This window comes from Babylonia areolata, chromosome 27, assembly GCF_041734735.1.
Source record: "Babylonia areolata isolate BAREFJ2019XMU chromosome 27, ASM4173473v1, whole genome shotgun sequence".
Taxonomy (NCBI): Eukaryota; Metazoa; Mollusca; class Gastropoda; order Neogastropoda; family Buccinidae; genus Babylonia; species Babylonia areolata.
Genome location: NC_134902.1, coordinates 27,257,225 through 27,276,800, shown reverse-complemented (window position 1 = coordinate 27,276,800; position 19,576 = coordinate 27,257,225). Strand labels below are relative to the sequence as shown.

The 19,576-nt window shown below is 43.7% G+C and overlaps 1 protein-coding gene across 2 annotated transcripts in view; it reads left to right on the top strand.

The window, feature by feature from the left end:
* Positions 1–3,934: 3,934 nt before the first annotated feature.
* Positions 3,935–19,576, top strand: part of LOC143301370 (uncharacterized) — a 69,370-nt gene continuing 53,728 nt past the window's right edge. For both annotated transcript variants that reach the window (XM_076615612.1, XM_076615611.1), the window contains exon 1: positions 3,935–4,127. In XM_076615612.1, coding sequence (XP_076471727.1) covers positions 4,049–4,127 — 79 coding nt within the window. In that variant the 5' untranslated portion in view covers positions 3,935–4,048. The remainder of the gene's footprint in view (positions 4,128–19,576) is intronic.

Sequence of the window (19,576 nt, the reverse complement as noted above, 5' to 3'; positions counted from 1 at the left end):
AGCGACTCTGAGTCACAATGGCTTTGTTTTCCTGTCTGCCCACCCCTCCCTTTCTCGCCCTGCTACTCACATTCTCCATGCTCCAACCCCCGCCTCCACACACACACATACATACACGACCACGCGCGCACACGCAGACATGCATATACACACATATAAAAACACACATACAGACACACACGCACGCACGCACGCATGCATATACATACATTACATACACGAGCTAGAGAGAGAGAGAGAGAGAGGCAGGGAAAGAAGGTCGGGGAGGGACTGAAGGAGGGGGGGGGGAGAGACAGAAAGGCCAACAGACAGACACCGATGCACGCAGACAGCTTAGAGAGAGAAAGCTCCCCCTCCCCCCCCCCCCCCCGGTCCTCCCCTCCCCCACCAACCCCCACACCCCTCTTCTAACCTTTCTCACACGACAACACAGCAAAACAAAATGAATGATTTCTTCGGAAATTCCACAGCAGGGAAGATCGAGACTTGGAAGCCCCTACCCCCCCTAACCTCCTTCCCCCCCACCACGCCCTCCCCCCCCCCCCATCCACACACGCACCCTCGTCCCCTTTCCACACACACCCCAACCTCTGTCACACATCCCTCTTACCCCCTGCCACCCCCCCCCCCCCCCTCTCTCTCTCTGTGTCTCGCAGTGCCAACCTTATCCTGCATGCCAGCCTGTGCTATCATCGATCGACCAGCTCCACGACCCCAGCACGCGCTCGCAGTCAGCAGCTCGCTTGCTTGCCAACCCTTTTGCCAAAAGTACTGATCAGTCGTCTGCAACACTTCCGGCCAAACTCGCTGGAATAAACCGTTCTGCAAAACCGCCTCTGTCCCTTGGTCACTTCTGGCACTCTCTTCTGTTGCACGTCCATCTTGCCCGCTTGGTATCAGCTGCTGTAGTTCATTCAGAGCTGCCGGTCATTCGCGAGGAAGGAGGAGGAGGAGGAGGAGGAGAAGGAGAGGATTTCTTTTCTGGTGAGTTTATTGCTGATGATGACGATTTTTCAAGCGTTTGCTATGTTTTTCATCTTGCTTTCTTCTGATTCTTCTTCCAGTTTGTGATAATCAGTGCGTTGCTGACGTCTCCTTTTTTGCGACATTGTTTTTCAGTCTCTGTAAACTGATTTATGTTGTTTTGTTGTCTGTGTTTGGTTGCTGTTAATGTTGTTGTTGTTGTTGTTGTTGTTGTTTTGCCACATTTACCAATTTCTGTGATAATGTCGATATACAGAAACTCTAGAGAACAGGACTGGTTCAGTTTTGGTGGATTGTCTGCGTTTCGTCGGTTTATTAATTATTATTATTATTGTGATGTTTTTAACGACAATGGTTTGACACTCATCGTCACATTGTCATGTGGTATTCTTGTTTCTGTGTTACAGATAAGAAATAATCCATGTGGTATCCTTGTTTCTGTGTTAGAGATAAGAAAATATCGAAAAGTTGTCTTACAGATTTCTTTATCGATAGTTTATTGAATGATTCCAAACAACGCCTGGTTTATGTGTGTCATGTGATCTTTTGGGGAGCATTCATTTTTAGTTCATTACCAGGTGGGTGTACTTTTCCAAGTCATCCTCTTCCTCCTCCTCCTCCTCCTCTGCCTCCTCCTCCTCCTCAGTTGTATTAACGCCGCCATCGTTGATTATTGCAACAACAGCACCAGCAGCATCAGCAACGATCGTTAACATTATCATCTTCGTCACCTCCATAGCGTCGTCAATGTCATCATCATCATCGTTATTGTTGTCGTCCATCTTCAGCATTATGATGATGATGATGATGATGATGATGATGATACTTCTGTCACTGTTATTATTGATCAGGTTACAGAGATTCGCGAGTGAGTGGATCAGGTCGATTGGTCAGTTTGTTCTGTCTGTCTGTCCGTCTGTTTGACCGTCTATTCATGTGTGTTTCGTGTCTATACTTCCCCTCCGGTCCCTATTGTAAGGATCGTTTACATTCCATTAGCGACCATGATGTAATAGTAGGCTAAAGCTATATCCACATGCCATGGCTGGTAACCCTCGCTTCCAGTTCAACAGAACGTCATGATGTAACGGTCCGTCGACATATCACATTTTGTAAGCTTCGCTTCCTGTGCAGCATAACGCCATGATGAAATGATAATTATGCAGATGAGGCTGTATCTGTTATCATGGTGTATAGATACTTCAATCCAGCAGAATGTTGTCAGATTATATGAATGCTTTGTTTGTCTTTGTTTTTATAAAACTTCGTTTGCAGTCCACTGAAACGCCATGATGCAACAGTTCGTAGACGTGCCTTTGTTAAAAATGCAGACATCGCGATCAGTTGCTTGACGTGTCGTTTCATGTAGTATACATTGATAGTTTAAAGTTGGAAAAAGCAACAATTTTTTTAAATATTTATTCCGAGCTGGAGAAAAGCCACATGTAGACACTGATATTGATTTATGGTGGATAAATGCAGTGTGGATAAATTATGCGCAGTTCGCCTTCAGACGATTGAAGCGCCCAAAGAAACAGAGAACTCAACGACGTGACGCTGAACTTGGTATGAAACTCCAGCATTTACAAATTCTCAGAAAGAAAAAAAAAAGTGTTGTGTTTGTTTCGTTGATTGTTGTGTGGTTTACTCGATTATAACGAATCACATTTTCTGATGAAGTCTCTGTTCCGAGCACAGCTGTCTACATCCGTGGTTTATACCGAATATAGTGAATCTTTTGTACAGACAGACAGACAGAGACAGACAGAGATAGACAGATAGATAGTTAGATAGATAGATAGATAGAGAGAGAGAGAGAGTGAGAGAGACACAGACAGACAGAGAGACAGGCAGACAGACAGAGACAGACAGAGATAGACAGACAGACAGAGATAGAGACAGACAGAGACAGACACAGAGAGAGACAGACAGAGACAGAGAGAGAGATTGAGAGAGAGAGAGAGAGAGAGAGAGAGAGAGAGAGATTTTGTTGTGCCCGAGTGCATGACCCAACCTCTCCATAATTACATCATCATTTTCGGGGATGGCTACAGCCTGTGAACAACGTGACCTTAGGGCCATCAGCAAACAGGACAACTAAAATGTATTGCTTATATATTTGTACGTTTTCTTGTTGATAGCAGTAGCGGTATTTTATTCTGCCCATTCTGGAATCAAGAATGGAGACAAGTCTACATTATCAGCACTGTCCTAAGAGATACGACTGCTTTAGTTTGTCACGCTCATCTTCAGAATAGATTGATGTTTCCTGACGTAGCCTCATATCTTTTCCTTTCTATTATTCCTTCCTTCCTTCCTCGCTTCCTTCCTTCCTTCCCTTCTTCCTTCTTTCCTTCCTCCCCTCCCTCCTTCCTTCCTTCCTTTTCGGATGTCTTTCTTTGTCTTTCAACGTTTCTTACACAGTGGTCTTTTTAGAACTTTCACTACAAATTCATTTCACTACTACAAATTCATTATTTGTTTCTTTCTTACTGAATGCCATTCTTTCTGTCTGTCTTCACTTATATCTCATGTATTGGCCTCTCCGGAGCTTTGAAAGGTGAAACTTTCATTCATTCATTCATTCATTCATTCATTCATTCATTCATTAGTTCATCATTCATTCATCATTCATTCATTCATTCATTCATTCTCTTTTCTTTATTATTTATGTATTCGTGTATTCATGTATTTGTTTATTGATTGATTTACTTATTTATCACTCAGCTCTAAGGTCTGGCCTTAAATAAAAGCCCACATCTTTCCGAGATAGCCTCCTTCCCCTACCTCTTCTTTGTCTTAAGTTTCGCAAGTTTAGAGTTATGCATGCGTGTGAATGACTGGTGTCAAAGCACTTAGATTTGTCTCTGTACAGGATTCAGCGCTATATAAACACTATTTATTAATTTATTTATTAACGTATTCGCTGTTTCAGCGGTGAGAGAAAAAACGTGACACCAGTATCCGAAACGGAGAAACGAAACGGCACGGCACAGACCCTTTGCCAACAGCCGACTGTGCATAATTTGAAGTCGTGTCCCAGCCTGGCTGGGTCCCTGGCAACATGGCTGCTGTCGCCAGTCCCTTCCTCGTCGCCTTGCTCGTCACGTGTTTCCTCTTTGCCGCTGGAGAGGACAGGACCGGTATGTATGCTGGAGTGTCTGGAGTGTGTCTGTCCTTCTGTCCATCTGTCTCTCTGTCTGTCTGTCCGTCTGTCTGTGTGGAGTGATGGCCTAGAGGTAACGCGTCCGCCTAGGAAGCGAGAGAATCTGAGTGCGCTGGTTCGAATCACGGCTCAGCCGCCGATATTTTTCTCCCCCTCCACTAGACCTTGAGTGGTGGTCTGGACGCTAGTTATTCGGATGAGACGATAAACCGAGGTCGCTTGTGCAGCATGCATTTAGCGCACGCAAAAGAACCCACGGCAACAAAAGGGTTGTTCCTGGCAACATTCTGTAGAAAAATCCACTTCGACAGGAAAAACAAGTAAAACTGCACGCAGGAAAAAATACAAAAAAAGTGGGTGGCGCTGTAGTGTATCGACGCGCTCTCCCTGGGGAGAGCGGCCCGAAGTTCACACAGAGAAATCTGTTGTGATAAAAAGAAATACAAAATACAAAATGATTGCCTTGTTCTGTTACAACCGTCCTTTCGTCTTGTCTTTGTCCATCTGTACCCGTCATTTTCTTTGTGTATGTGTGTGCGTGTGTGTGTGTTTGTGTGTGTGTGTGTGTGTGTGTGTGTGTGTGTGTGTGTGTGTTTGCGTCTCTCTCTCTGTGCCTGTCTGTCCGTCGGCACTTGTCTGGCCTACTGTCTGTCTGTCTCTCGCATAACGTTCTCTGTTCTCTGTGTCTGTTTGCCTCCTTGTCCGTTTTCCGGCTTTTTCCTGATTCGGCTGTCCTCTCCCATTATCTTTGTCTGTTTGTCCGTCAGTGTACGTGTACGCGCGCGCGCTTTTGTCTAACTCTGTGTGTGTGTGTGTGTGTGTGTGTGTGTGTGTCCATCTGTTGGCTGTCTGTCCTGTCCGTATGTCTGTCTCTCATCTCCCCACCCCTTGTTTAAAAATATATATATATATATTGTTTACCTTACTTGCTCTCATAAACTTAAGCCTTCCTCTCTCTCTCTCTCTAGTATATCGGAAGGCTTTGTGGTGTAAATATTTTGTCATCCCCTGCATCTCCTAGGATCTCCCCAAGCACAAGATATGAGCTCCTACCACATCATTTGGTGTTGCGAAATATTTGTTTGACTATTTTTTCCTTTCACCTTACAACGCATATTAACATAATATATATGCTTCGCTCACATTACTACTATACAGCAACATATTCTTCTTATAAAAAAAGAACCCATAAAAATGATATATAAAGAACTGATCCCTTGGATGTACAGCTCAGTCGGAAACTGTTAACACTTTTTAAATTTTTGGGAAGAACCAAAACAGGTTACATAGATAACAAGCAAGAGAAGTAACTCTATGCAGTTGCGAATTACCCAAATGCAAATCAATGCAGCTTATGCCAGCGATTCAGCTAGCACACAGGTAAGTAAAAGGTATGAAGGAACAAAGCCACACTTCCGCAAAAAAAAAGAAGAAGAAAGTTTTGGGTCTGTCCTAAAACCAAAGATACATGATACTGTGTACTTTTTTTCACCTTTGCTTGTCACTTCTCTTATTTTGCATAACCCTCTCTCTCTCTCTCACACACACACACACACACACACACACGCTCACACACACACACACACACACACACACACACACACAAAAGCACACACACACACAAAAGCACACACACTCTCTCTCCCTCTCTTTCTCTCTCTTGATGTAAACTCCATCCCTTGTATATGCCCCAACCCCCACTCCCACCTTCACCCCAACCACACCCCAAGCCCGCAACCCAACATCCATCTTTGTTGCGCGAAACATTCATCTGCTGAGCCTTTCTTCTTCATACTCCCAGTGCCTCTCCTCGTCTCCTTATGGTGGTGGGCACGGGGAGGTCATTAAATTGCGATTTGCCTTCACTCCTCGGAGATCGGGAAGCCCGGCAAGTGATAAGTGGCGGCTCCAGACCTTCATACGTACCATGGGGGTGGGGGGGGGGGGGGGGGGGGGCTGGGTGTGGGTGTGGTTGGGTTGGGGGATGCAGGGGGTCACTGGCAAAGTGCCTAGACAGCTGACGAGTCCCCAAGAGAACGAAATTCCAGACGTGACAGGCATTACGAACGAATGTCTTTCTTCATTAGGGAGAATTCTTTTTTTTTTTTTTTTAAGTGGTACACGATGATTCATCTAATGCTGAAAAGGTTATCATGATGGAAATATCCCCCACCCCCACCCTCCCCGACCCTCAACATTTCACGTTGTGTATAGCATCTCGTCAAACGCTCCCAAAGGCGCAAGTGTACACATATAAAGACATACTAATACGCTCACACACACATGCACCCCCCCCACACACATACACACACACGTACACACATACACACACACACACACACGTACACACACACACACACACACACACACACACACACACACACACACTGTGTCTGTGTCTGTATGTCCGTGCGCGCGCGCGCGCGCGCGAGTCTGTTTGGGGACAGTCAGGAGTGGTGGGAAAGCTGTGGTCGATATATGTGAAGAGCAGTGTGAATCAGCTCTGTGAGTCAAGGGCTTTCTCCCCTCACGCCTGATCGGTCCTGAGTCACACACCATCGATATAGCTTACCGTGTGATCGATCGGTCCGCCAGGCCACCCCTGAGAAGCTGGCTCGTTTGTGGGTCTTCTTCTTCTTCTTCTTTTTCTTCTTCTTCTTCTTCTTCTTCTCGTTATTGCTCATGTTCTTCTTCTTCTTCTTCTTCTTCTTCTTCTTCTTCTCGTTCTTGCTCATGTTTTTTTTCTTCTTCTTCTTCTCGTTCTTGCTCATGTTCTTCTTCTTCTTCTTCTCGTTCTTGCTCATGTTCTTCTTCTTCTTCTTCTCGTTCTTGCTCATCTTCTTCTTCTTCTTCTTCTTCTTCTTCTTCTTCTTCTTCTTCTTCTTCTTCTTCTTCTTCTTCTTCTTCTCGTTCTTGCTCATGTTTTTCTTCTTCTTCTTCTTCCTCCTCCTCTTCTTCTTCTTCTTCATGTTCATTTTTTTCTTTTTTTCTTTTTCTTCTTCTTATTTATTTATTTATTTATTATTATTAATTTTTAATAATCAACTTGGTCAAGGTGGACACATTTTCATCATGTGTAACAGTGCAGTTTTATAACATATAATAGACATTATACCTATCGTCAGCACAGAGTTATGGACACTTTGCTTAGCTAACGTAATGTGAAAAGAACACAATCGATACACTGTTTTCTGAAAAACAAAAGAAAAAAACAAAAACATATGGACTATCTTATGTATGAACACATTTCCTCTAGTTTTCCATACGTGACTATATAAAACACCCATTACACAGTCATTTTCAATATTATTGATGCAGACACATAAGAGCACATGAATACACATACATTATTATTTATATACTCGCATATTTACATATTCACATACATCTGTTCTTCAAGTATAAAAATATATCATTGAGCTTTCATTATTGTTATGCATTTTGATCTTTCATCATATCTTCTTATGGGTTATTGTTTTCAAGAAGTTTTATATATGGACACCATTTTCTCGTAAATACAACGCTTAACATTTCCATTGAATGCATAGATCTTTCTACGTTATAACTATTTCTTAAACCATTCAGAAAGTGCTCTATGCATGGTTTAATTTTATTTATTTTGCATTTATAAACAAAATATTTTGCAAAAAGAATAATATAGTTGAAAGTTTCATCTGCTTTTGTAATTTCATCATTTCCAAAGAGAACTAACTGTATGTTTAACTTAACGTTTGAGCAAGTATCACAGCTGCTCCGAATGCTTTCCTTAATAAAATGCAAAGCCTAGATAGCAAAGCCATAAAGTTGGCCCTAGGTGTTCCGTTTCATACGAACACATTTCAGTCGTACACAGCTGCAGGAATACTACCTCTTAATGAATTAAGAAAGCTAGCATCGGCAAAATATGTAATTAGAGCAAATGCTACAGAAAATTCTGTCAAAACTGAGATTAATATACGGCCTGACAAACTATTTTCGAAACGAGCGAAACAGAACAGAAATCTAGAAACTATTTCTACATACGTGTCAGATACTATCAATCAATCAAATGTTGATCCACAAAATGTTGCTCCGATTATGAGCACTTCACCAGTTCCATTATAGGAATTAATGGGAGCAGCTTTTGACATTCAATATTGTGACATTAGGAAAATCAATTTGCTGGTTCTGGATATGCAATTCCTGCTTTGAAAATTGAAAAGTCATATCATATTGGAAAGGGCTTCTCAATGTTTACAGCTGAATTAATTGCCATCCTTATGGTATTAACATATCTAATTGATCTGCCCCTAAACTTGATTTATGTTTTATTTTGTGTCGATTCAAAATCAGTTCTGCAGTCTATCAAGTCAGGTTGTACGAACATTAATTATAACATCATTTTTGAAATATGATTTTTGATTCACTGTATTCAAATGAGAGGAACTAATATTGAAATGTGCTGGATTCCCTCACACTGTGGGCTTTTCTCCAATGAACGTGCAGATCATCTTGCAAAGCTTGGAGCTAAAAACGCTTTAAATGCAATTGAACTTCCTCATCGTTTATCATCATCTGAAATGTGTAATATTGTTGAAAGAAATATGCAAAATTCCTTTCTGTCTTTAGGTTAACACTTCTGCCTTATTAAATGCTAAAAGAACTAGCAGGGCTGTTAAGAGCATGGCATTTAGGTTATTACTAAATGCCCCATACACAAAATATTGTGAAAATATTGAATGCATTTGCAAGGGACGCTTAACGGTAGAGCACGTTTTAAGCCGCTGTTTAGTAATGAAACATTTTTTGCCTCCAGAAATTACGGAACACGTGTTACCAGTTTCAAATGTTAACATTTTTTGGAAAAAAATCATATATTTCAAACTGTTCTTTATTAAAGTTATGTAGTTATGTGTTAAATAGAGTCCAGTTGGTTGTTTATTGTAGGTCCCCACATGAACCTCTTTTCAAATAATAATCTACAGAAGTAGTGCATAAAATATTTATTTATATTTTTGTCCTAATCCCGCTTCCCCCGTCCAGCCTCTCTCACACACCCTTCCAGTATTATGTTTTTTCTTTCTGCAATCACTGACACTCACCCTCTCCATTTTAGATTCTGTTCTCTCTGTCTGTCTGTCTGTCTCTCTCTTCCTTTCTTAGTCCCCTCCCCCTTGCCTCCACCTCAACCGCCCCCCTTTTTCATTCGAATATTCAGAAATGTCAATTTCTAATTAATACTAACAATCATCATTATGATAGGAATGATAATAATCCAAATAATAATAATGATATCATTTATTTTCAGTCTAACATCATCATCTTAGATGAACAGACTATAAGTAAATAAACGAACGAACATCTTTCTCAGAAACGTTCTCTAATCCCTTCCAAAAACAACTGAGAGAAGTTGCAAAACCATAGATAATGTGGCACTGAATCTATCTCATTTCTACAGAAATTGCACATGTCACTGTAATGCCCATTTTCTTCAGAATTTTGTTTGTAACTAAAATGTTGTGACACATTCTAATTTGAACCCATTTCAATTTTATCTCTTGCTTTTTTATTTGCTTCATGGTGGTTTCCCAATTAACGATGATATCTAATTTTTGCTCCCACTTAACAAAAGAATTTATCCTGTTGTTGCTGTTGTTGTTCTACTTCTTTTTGTCCTCCTTCTTGTAGATGATTTGTTCGCTATTTATGTAACGTCTAATTTTGTTTTACAAGCAGAATGCCTAAGAGGCATTCATTATGTTCAGTTTTTGACCCTTTCAAGAATCGGTCGAACAGTCAATCAGTGAACTGCACTTTCTCCTCCTCCTCCTCCTCCTCCTCCTCTCCTCCTCCTTCTTCTTTTTCTTCTTTTGCAAAACTGTCACCTTCAGCAGCAGCTCAAACGTCCTCGTCTTCCTCGTCTCCACTGTCGTTGTGATCGTCAGTCATCATCATCGTTATCTTCTTCCAGCTTGCCTCAGTGGTTTGGGGAGCTGTGGAAACCGAACAAGTTTGTGTGTGTGTGTGTGTGTGTGTGTGTGTGTGTGTGTGTGTGTGTGTGTGAGAGAGAGAGAGAGAGAGAGAGAGAGAGAGAGAGAGTTCTGTCCATCCTTCTGGACCAGGTAATGCCTGCGTCAGTCTGATCTTGGCTGGCTTTTCCCCCGTTCCCATTACTGGTTTTGTGTCTGTGTACACGTGTCGGCTTTCGACACAGGAAGCCGCTGTCATTTCCTCCCCTTGCAATCACTTGGCTTTGAGAGCGGTATCACATGACCGGTTTGTGACGCAGTCTCCGTGGGCCATCAGAGTGCTGGCCCTTTGTGTCATGTGACATGGATACGGCATTGACGTCTGCTGACCTTTGCTGGTTTCGCTGCTGGTGGTGGTGGTCATTTGTCAACACACACACACACACACACACACACACACACACACACACACACACACACATGCCATTGGCTTGAGTTTTCTGTCTGTGCCCACAGAGCAGTGGATGGCAGGATAAGGGCTGACATGGGAGAGTACAAGAGAAAGATCGGCTGTGTTTGTTGTTTGACAGAGAGAGAGTTGGGGAGAGAGAAGAAAGCAAGAGGGTTGGGGAAGAGAGGCATAAAGACAGAAGGGAAGAGAGAAAGAGAGAGTGGGAGGGAGACAGGGACAGAGACACAGAGAGAGAGGCGAACAAAATTAAAAACTAAAACCACGGAATAGGGATAAAAACGAAAAGGAAAGAGAAGAAAAACCAAAGTTAATGCGTTTTAGGGGATTGGAGAAAGAAAGGGGGGAGAGGGGGCGGTGGGTGAGAGAGAAAGAAGAGAGGGAGACAACGAACAAAAGAAAGAGACAGACACACAGACAGAGAAAGATAGAGAGAGGGGAGGGGGAAACAGAGACAAATAGAAATAGAGACAGAGGCAATAGAATCAAAGATGCAGACAAAAATATAGACCAGGACAGAGACACAGACACAGACGCAGACACAGAGTTCACACACACACACACACACACACACACACACACACACACACACACACACACACTGAGGGGGAACATAGCATAATATACACCGCTCTGTCCGTTTGTGCGGAGCAAACAGAGACATCAAAGGCAACCACTCCAGTGGAGACAGCAAGTAGTTCATCAGCACAGCGTTTTGACGACCAGGAAAGCACTACGTGCTGGGAACCAGACGTCTGCAATATTGTCACCGTCGCTGTAGTTGCTGTTGCTGCTGTAGGCAATTAGTAATTGTTTGAAGAAAGATAATGCAGCTCGAGTTTTATCGCCCAAGAGTTCGAGACTTGAATTAGCTTTTTTTGTATGTGTTATTTTTGTTCTTCTTTTTGCCAACCAGTGAAGTTGTTTTTTTGTTTTTTTTTCACTTGTACGTCCTCATATTTCGTCCAGAAGCAGACCCAGCACTCACTCGTTCCTGTTTCTAGACCACGCAGTAGTAAGCCTGTAGATTTTCTCTTCCTTCTTTTAGATCTCCCCTCATTTGTCCGTGACAGGTTATATTTGGATCTTACGCCAATGGATGGTGCTGATATCTTGAAATGCAGATGCCATGCTACCTTGAATTACATTTTGTTATGTGCAACATCTTCTCTCTCTCTCTCTCTCTCTCTCTCTCTAATTCTTTAAATCAATAGCAGAAATAGAAATCAGGGATGTGGTGTCAAACTTTTGGAATGGGATAGATAGAAGCATGTATATATTTGTATATGTATATGTATATATATATATATATATATATATATATATATATATATTACTTTGGAAGCTCTGGATCACATGGCAGAAGGGGTGATCATAGCTGGAGCTGACAGCCAGTGCCGAAATATCTGAGAACTGCACAAGGGACAGTCATATTGGGCATACAACTGGCTCTGTCTCAGAGAGAAGTCAAATGGCCCCTAATTGCTGTCTTTAAAGGGCTTATATCGTTCTCCAACTTTTTTGCTTTCTCGCAACACCCCCACTGCCCCCCACCCATCCCCCCACCCTCATATTTTACATTGTTTAAAATTTTTAAAATATTTACCAGATCATTTTGAAATGACGGAAGAGTTCTTCAGTTGTTTTCAGTGCAAGACAGAGTTGTACACAATTCACTTTCAGTTTCAGTTTCAAAGAACCGTCAAAACATACACACACACACACACACATATATATATATATTATATATATATATATATATATATATATAGAGAGAGAGAGAGAGAGAGAGAGAGAGATTGATACATAGTGTGTGTGTGTGTGTGTGTGTGTGTGTGTGTGTGTGTGTGTGTGTGTGTGTGTGTGTGTGTCTGTGTCTGTGTATGTGTCTGTGTCTTTGTCTGTGTGCTACATCACATCGGCTAGGAAGAAAAAAATAAAAAGAGAAATCATCTGCATATAATATAACATACGCATTAATCCGCTACCACTACACACCCTCCCAAAAGAGCTGAAGATACAGGATCCCATGGGGCTCTTGGTTACTAGTAGAGCAACAACTAATAGAATCAGGCAGGAAGGGCCGTCAAGATACATCGACTTTTTTTTTCGGGCGGGGGTGGGGAGTGGGGTGGAGGAGGGGTGGGGGGGTTAGGAGAGCCGTGGTGTGGTGCGGCAATGGAGTAAGAAATATCGAAAGTAAAGCGTACTTGCTACAGTTCTGCCCAACTTTTGGTGCCCTGAGGAGGAGAACCTGGCCCTATACGGTGGACCTCCACGAGAAGCTCTGGTGGGACCACCTGCTGCACTGCGGAGGACGGCGGACTCCGTACTGCAGACCGCTCATCTGACAGCATGACCTGGGGAACGCAAGAAAAAGAAGAAGAAGAAGACAGTAGAGCGGTGGCCTAGTGGTAATGGACCCGATTACGAGGCCTGTGTCCACGTGTTCGTATCCTTTATCCAGACCTGGGATTCTTACTACCCACTCCACTCAAATTGAGTTATCGTCTGGGTACGTGCTGGTCATTCGGATGAAACAAACTTGAAGCCCTGTGAGAAGCATGAATTTAGCGCACGTAAAAGAACCTAAGGCAACAGAAGGGTTGTGGTGGGTAAGATTCTGCAGAAACATGCGCTTTGATAGTGAAACAAATGATACACTACAGACACTAAAAAAGAACAGAAAATAGAAAAGAACAAACTGAAAGCTCTCCCACAATGTTCTCTCTACTGAATTTTGGAACATTCGTAAAAAACAACAACAACAACAAACAACAAAACACACACAAAACAACAACGTCTATCATATGTGGAAGAGCGGAGATACACACATATTTGTCTAAAAGATCAGAAACATACTGAGGTGCCATTCCAGAACTCACATGAAAGTACAGACACGAGTCATTTTCGTGTGTGTGTGTGTGTGTGTGTGTGTGTGTGTGTGTGTGTGTGTGTGTGTGCGTGTGTGGGTGGGTGTGTGGGTGCTGCCATTGATAAAACAGTTATCGATGCAGGCTGACTCAACCCCCTCCCCCACCCCCCTCCCATCCACCTACCCCTTCCTCAGAACTGTGACTCATCCTCTGTTGAGGGACAGACAAAATCAGAAAGGCTATGATCGATACGCTGGACCGGAAATTGACGTCACACTCTCCCGAGACTCTGTGAGACGACGCATGCTAAACGAACCCTCTCCTTGTCCCAATCCTCCGCCATTGGACTGGAGAGGGGGGTAGGTTGGGGTGGGCCGAATCCTCCGCCATTGGACTGGAGAGCGGGAGGGGGTGGGAGGGAGGGGACAGGAGGGGTGGGGGCGGGGGGGGGGATGGGTAGTAGAGGGGGATGAATTGGGCGAGAGGTAGTGTAGAGGGTGTGAGTAGGGGGTGGGGGGGGGGGATGAGGATATTCTATTGCGTCTTCAGAGTGGCTGGCCCCACGTTTAAGACAACATTTCTGTGCAAAGCCCATACAAAACAGACCATCCCCACCCCTTCCCCCCCACCCTACAAATAAAAAAATCAACAAGCGAAAAACAACTAGAACGATTGTGTGTGTGTGTGTGTAAGTGTGTGTGTGTGTGTGTGTGTGTGTGTGTGTGTGTGTGTGTGTGTGTGTGTGTGTGTGAATAAGTATGTGTGTGTGTGTGTGTGTGTGTATGTGTGTGTGTGTGTGTCTGTGTGAATAAATGTGTGTGTGTGTGTGTGTGTGTGTGCGTGTGTGTGTGAATAAGTGTGTGTGTGTGTTGTTTGTGAAAAAGTATGTGTGTGTGTGTGTGTGTTTGTGAAGATGTGTGTGTGTGTGGTGGGGTGGATCGGGGGGCTTGGGGGGGGGGGGGGGCGGGAGGGTTGTCTCTGTGTGTGTGTCTGTGTGTATGTCTGTGTGTCTGTGTGTGTCTGTGTGTGTGTCTGTTTGTCTGTGTGTGTGTGTGTATGTCTGTGCATACGTGTGTGTGAGAGAGAGAAGACAATTTGGGGAGAGAGAGAGAAAAGAAGAGAGAGATATAGATAGAGACAGTCAGACAGACAGACAGATAGACGGACAGACAATAAGAGACCGAGAGTGACAGACAGTCAGAGAGACAGAGGCAGAGAGTGAGAGACAGACACAGAGACGGACACAGAGACAGAGACACATAGACATAAATGTTCATGTTGCAGTAGTTAAACAAAATAATAGTCTATAAGCAGCACAGCTGGACATGTCTGGTTTATCTACACACACGCACGCGTGCACGCACACACCAACACACACACACACACACACAGACACACAGACACACAGACACACACACACACACACACACACACACACACACACACACACACACAGGGAACATGATATTCGGATACGCCCCCCAACACACATTAGGCAGAGACATCAAAAGAGAACTACCCAGAACTACCCTCAGACAACGACGAGGGGAAAAAAACCAAACCAGCTAGTTTACAAGACGGCAACACAGTACTGTGTGCTTTGATGGGCCTCTGTTTTGAAGATTGTTGTCTAAGACGCTCAATAGCTTGTTTTCCAAGAAAGTAAGGAACATGATGAAGTTTTATCGCAAAGGATTCCGGGAGCGATATAAGTGTTTCTTTTGTCATTTTACATCTCAGCTTGCAGGCTTATTACTTGTTCGTTCTTCTTGTGATTGTGTCATGTTATCCAACGTTTGTATTACTCGTTCGTTCGTGTGTTTATTATTTTGATGTTCTTCTTCTTCATCTTCTTCATCTTCTTCTTCTCCTTCGTTTGTCGTCGTCGTCATGTTCATCTTCGTCATCATCATCATCATCATCACCACCACCACTACTCCACCACCACCACCACCACCACCACCATCATCATCATCATCATCTTCTTCTTCTTCTTCTTTTGATTCACCACCACCACCACCACCACCACCATCATCATCATCTTCTTCTTTTTCTGATTCACCACTACCACCACCACCACCATCATCATCATCATCATCTTCTTCTTTTTCTGATTCACCACCACCACCACCACCACCATCATCATCATCATCATCTTCTTCTTTTTCTGATTCACCACCACCACCACCACCACCACCACCACCATCATCATCATCATCATCATCATCATCATCATCATCTTCTTCTTCTTCTTCTTCTTTTTCTGATTCACCACCACCACCACCACCACCACCACCACCACCACCATCATCATCATCTTCTTCTTTTTCTGATTCACCACCACCACCACCACCACCACCATCATCATCACCATCATCTTCTTCTTTTTCTGATTCACCACCACCACCATCATCATCAGTCATCATCATCATCATCATCTTCTTCTTCTTCTTCTTTTTCTTCTCTCCATCCTCCTCCCCCGTAGTCATGGACTGTGTGGACACCACTGATGACCGAGCTGCTGATTCTCTCCGTCACTTCTCACGCCCCGTGTCTCTCAGGGCGCCGCTCAGTCTCCGGCCTGTCCATTCCGGGACATTGTCTTCCCAGCTCTTTCTTCTGTCTACCTCTCCTCCTTCTCCCTCCTTGCCCTGTGCCTTGCAGGATTGTCTTGGTAAGCCCTGTGCCTTGCACGATCGTCTTGGTAAGCCCTGTGCCTTGCACGATCGTCTTGGTAAGCCCTGTGCCTTGCACGATTGTCTTGGTAAGCCCTGCGCCTTGCACGATTGTCTTGGTGAGCCCTGTGTCTTGCACGATTGTCTTGGTGAGCCCTGTGCCTTGCATGATTGTCTTGGTAAGCCCTGTGCCTTGCACGATTGTCTTGGTAAGCCCTGTGCCTTGCAGGATTGTCTTAGTGAGCCCTGTGCCTTGCACGATTGTCTTGGTGAGCCCTGCGCCTTGCACGATTGTCTTGGTAAGCCCTGTGCCTTGCAGGATTGTCTTTGTGAGCACTGTGCCTTGCAGGATTGTCTTGGTGAGCCCTGTGCCTTGCGCGATTGTCTTGGTAAGCCCTGTGCCTTGCAGGATTGTCTTGATGAGCCCTGTGCCTTGCGCGATTGTCTTGGTAAGCCCTGTGCCTTGCACGATTGTCTTGGTAAGCCCTGTGCCTTGCACGATTGTCTTGGTAAGCCCTGTGCCTTGCACGATTGTCTTGGTGAGCCCTGTGCCTTGCATGCATGCAGGATTGTCTTAGTGAGCCCTGTGCCTTGCCTAATTGTCTTGGTAAACCCTGTGCCTTGCAGGATTATCTTAGTAAGCCCTGTGTCTTGCAGGATTGTCATGGTAAGCCCTGTGCCTTGCATGATTGTCTTCGTAAGTCATGTGCCTTGCAGGATTGTCTTGGTAAGCGCTGTGCCTTGCAGGATTGTCTTGGTGAGCACTGTGCCTTGCACGATTGTCTTGGTGAGCACTGTGCCTTGCACGATTGTCTTGGTGAGCCCTGTGCCTTGCAGGATTGTCTTGGTAAGCCCTGTGCCTTGCAGGATTGTCTTGGTAAGCGCTGTGCCTTGCAGGATTGTCTTGGTAAGCGCTGTGCCTTGCAGGATTGTCTTGATTGGGGGTGGGGATTGGGGTTGGGGATTGGGGTTGGCGGATGGGGGGAGGGGGGTCCGGGGTTGGGGGGGGGGCGAGGGGGGGCTCTGAATGAGCGGCGTGGAAGTAATGCCACTGAAAACGGAGCAGATGATAGGACAGCACCAAAAAAAAAAAAAAAAAAAAAAAAAAAAAAAAAAGTGGACCCAGTGTGAATGAATGCCAGCATAGCGCTTCACCGACCGAGCCCAAGAAATGGCCCATAACTCGACACGTTCGTTCTTTATATCACACCCAGTAGACCTGTAATGAAGTCGTCCTCTTTTTCGTTTTACACCCGACAGGGGCTACGGTTTATTACTACTCAGTGCTCCATCAAAGCGCGTTGGGTTACCCTGCTGGTCAGGCATCTGCTTGGCAGATGTGGTGTAGCGTATATGGATTTGTCCGAACGCAGTGACGCCTCCTTGAGCTACTGAAACTGAAACTGAAACTGCTCCATCATCCTCTTCACCCACATCTCTCCCGGTCTCTCGGTGTTGCTGTTGCTGTTCCATCGCTAGTTCAGAGCTCCCCATGAAGGTAATTCCAGCCTATACTTTTTTGTGTGCATCCAGCCCTCCACTGGTTGAATGTTTCTGCTTTTGTAGGAAATTGTTATCTCGTTGTTTTCCCCCATAGATACTTGGTTTCTTAAAGCAATAAAAAATAGTTATGTTGTTGTTGTTGCTGTTGAAAAATAATCTAAAAGCAATGTGATTTTAAATTTAATTTCGTTATGGCCAAGAAGGGGAAATGGAAATGGGACGACTGCTACCACTCGGCTGGTGAAAAACTGCCATCATCATCATCATCAGCAACAACAACAACAACAATAATGATAATAATAATAACTATCAACAAGCAAAGTCGCGCGCGCACGCACGCACACACACACACACACACACACACACACACACACACACACACACACACACACACACACACACACACACACACCCCGACAGCCTGACTTACACACAAACCCAAAGCCACCATATCCCTCCCTTCCTATTTTGCACACAAAAGAGTTGAAAAATCCCCAAACCCCTGGGGAGGGGAGGGGAGGGGAGGGGTGGGGAGAGGCTATTGTCCAAAGAATATAAAACAAACTGACAGAAGCGGGAGGAAAGAGCAAACAAGAAGCATCGATTTTTTTTTTTAAGGGAAAAGGGGAGTGAGTGCGAATGGTAAGGCCAGGATATGAATGGTGCTCTGTTCAGTTCAGTGCTGTTCAGTTCAGTTCTGTTCTGTTCAGTTCTGTTCAGTTCAGTTCAGTTCAGTTCTGTTCAGTTCTGTTCTGTTCTGTTCTGTTCAGTTCAGTTCTGTTCAGTTCTGTTCTGTTCAGTTCAGTTCTGTTCTGTTCAGTGCTGTTCTGTTCAGTTCAGTTCTGTTCAGTTCAGTGTTGTTCAGTGCTGTTCTGTTCAGTTCAGTGTTGTTCAGTGCTGTTCAGTTCAGTTCAGTTCTGTTCAGTTCAGTTCAGTGCAGTTCTGTTCTGTGCTGTTCAGTTCAGTTCAGTTCAGTTCTGTTCAGTTCAGTTCAGTTCTGTTCTGTTCTGTTCAGTTCAGTGCTGTTCAGTTCAGTTCAGTGCAGTTCTGTTCTGTTCTGTTCAGTTCAGTTCAGTTCTGTTCTGTTCTGTTCAGTTCAGTTCAGTTCAGTTCTGTTCTGTTCAGTTCAGTTCAGTTCAGTTCTGTTCTGTTCTGTTCAGTTCAGTTCAGTTCAGTTCTGTTCTGTTCTGTTCAGTTCAGTTCTGTTCAGTTCAGTGCTGTTCAGTTCAGTTCAGTTCTGTTCTGTTCAGTTCAGTTCTGTTCAGTTCAGTTCAGTATGTCAAAGAAGCGACAGTGCGTTCGGACAAGGTGTGAATGAATGCTGATGGCTGAGAAAAAGATGAACAGTTCAGTTTCAGTTTCAGTTTCTCAAGGGCGCATTACTGTCTTCGGACAAATCCATATACGCTACACCACATCTGCTAAGCAGATGCCTGCACAACCTTACGCGCTTAGTCAGAAAATAAAATGAATAAAATAACATGAATAACTAACTAACTAACCAACTAAGTAAAAAAAGTTTTTTTAAAAATTAATAGATAGATAAATAAATGAATGAATCAAAGGGAAAATAATAATAAAAATAATGAATGATACTGATGATAATAGTAACTGCTAGAGAGATAGAGAGATAGATAGATAGATAGATAGATAGATAGATATGTAGATAGATTTATAGATAGACAGACAGACAGATAGATAGATAGATAGATAGATAGATAGATAGATAGATCAGATGAACAGAATATGAATAAATAACTGGTGGTTTTCAGAAAACAAAATTCGAATAAACAGATATGTGTTTTTTCAGAGAGTGTGCAGCCCAAGTGGTATAGACTGGCTCGTGACTGAAGCGTCAACATTACATGGGGGTATAGTCCACATACCTCTCTGTTGGTTTTTAGCTGGGTGAAGAATTAGCACTGGACTCTGTGAGTGGATATTCTGCTTAAATT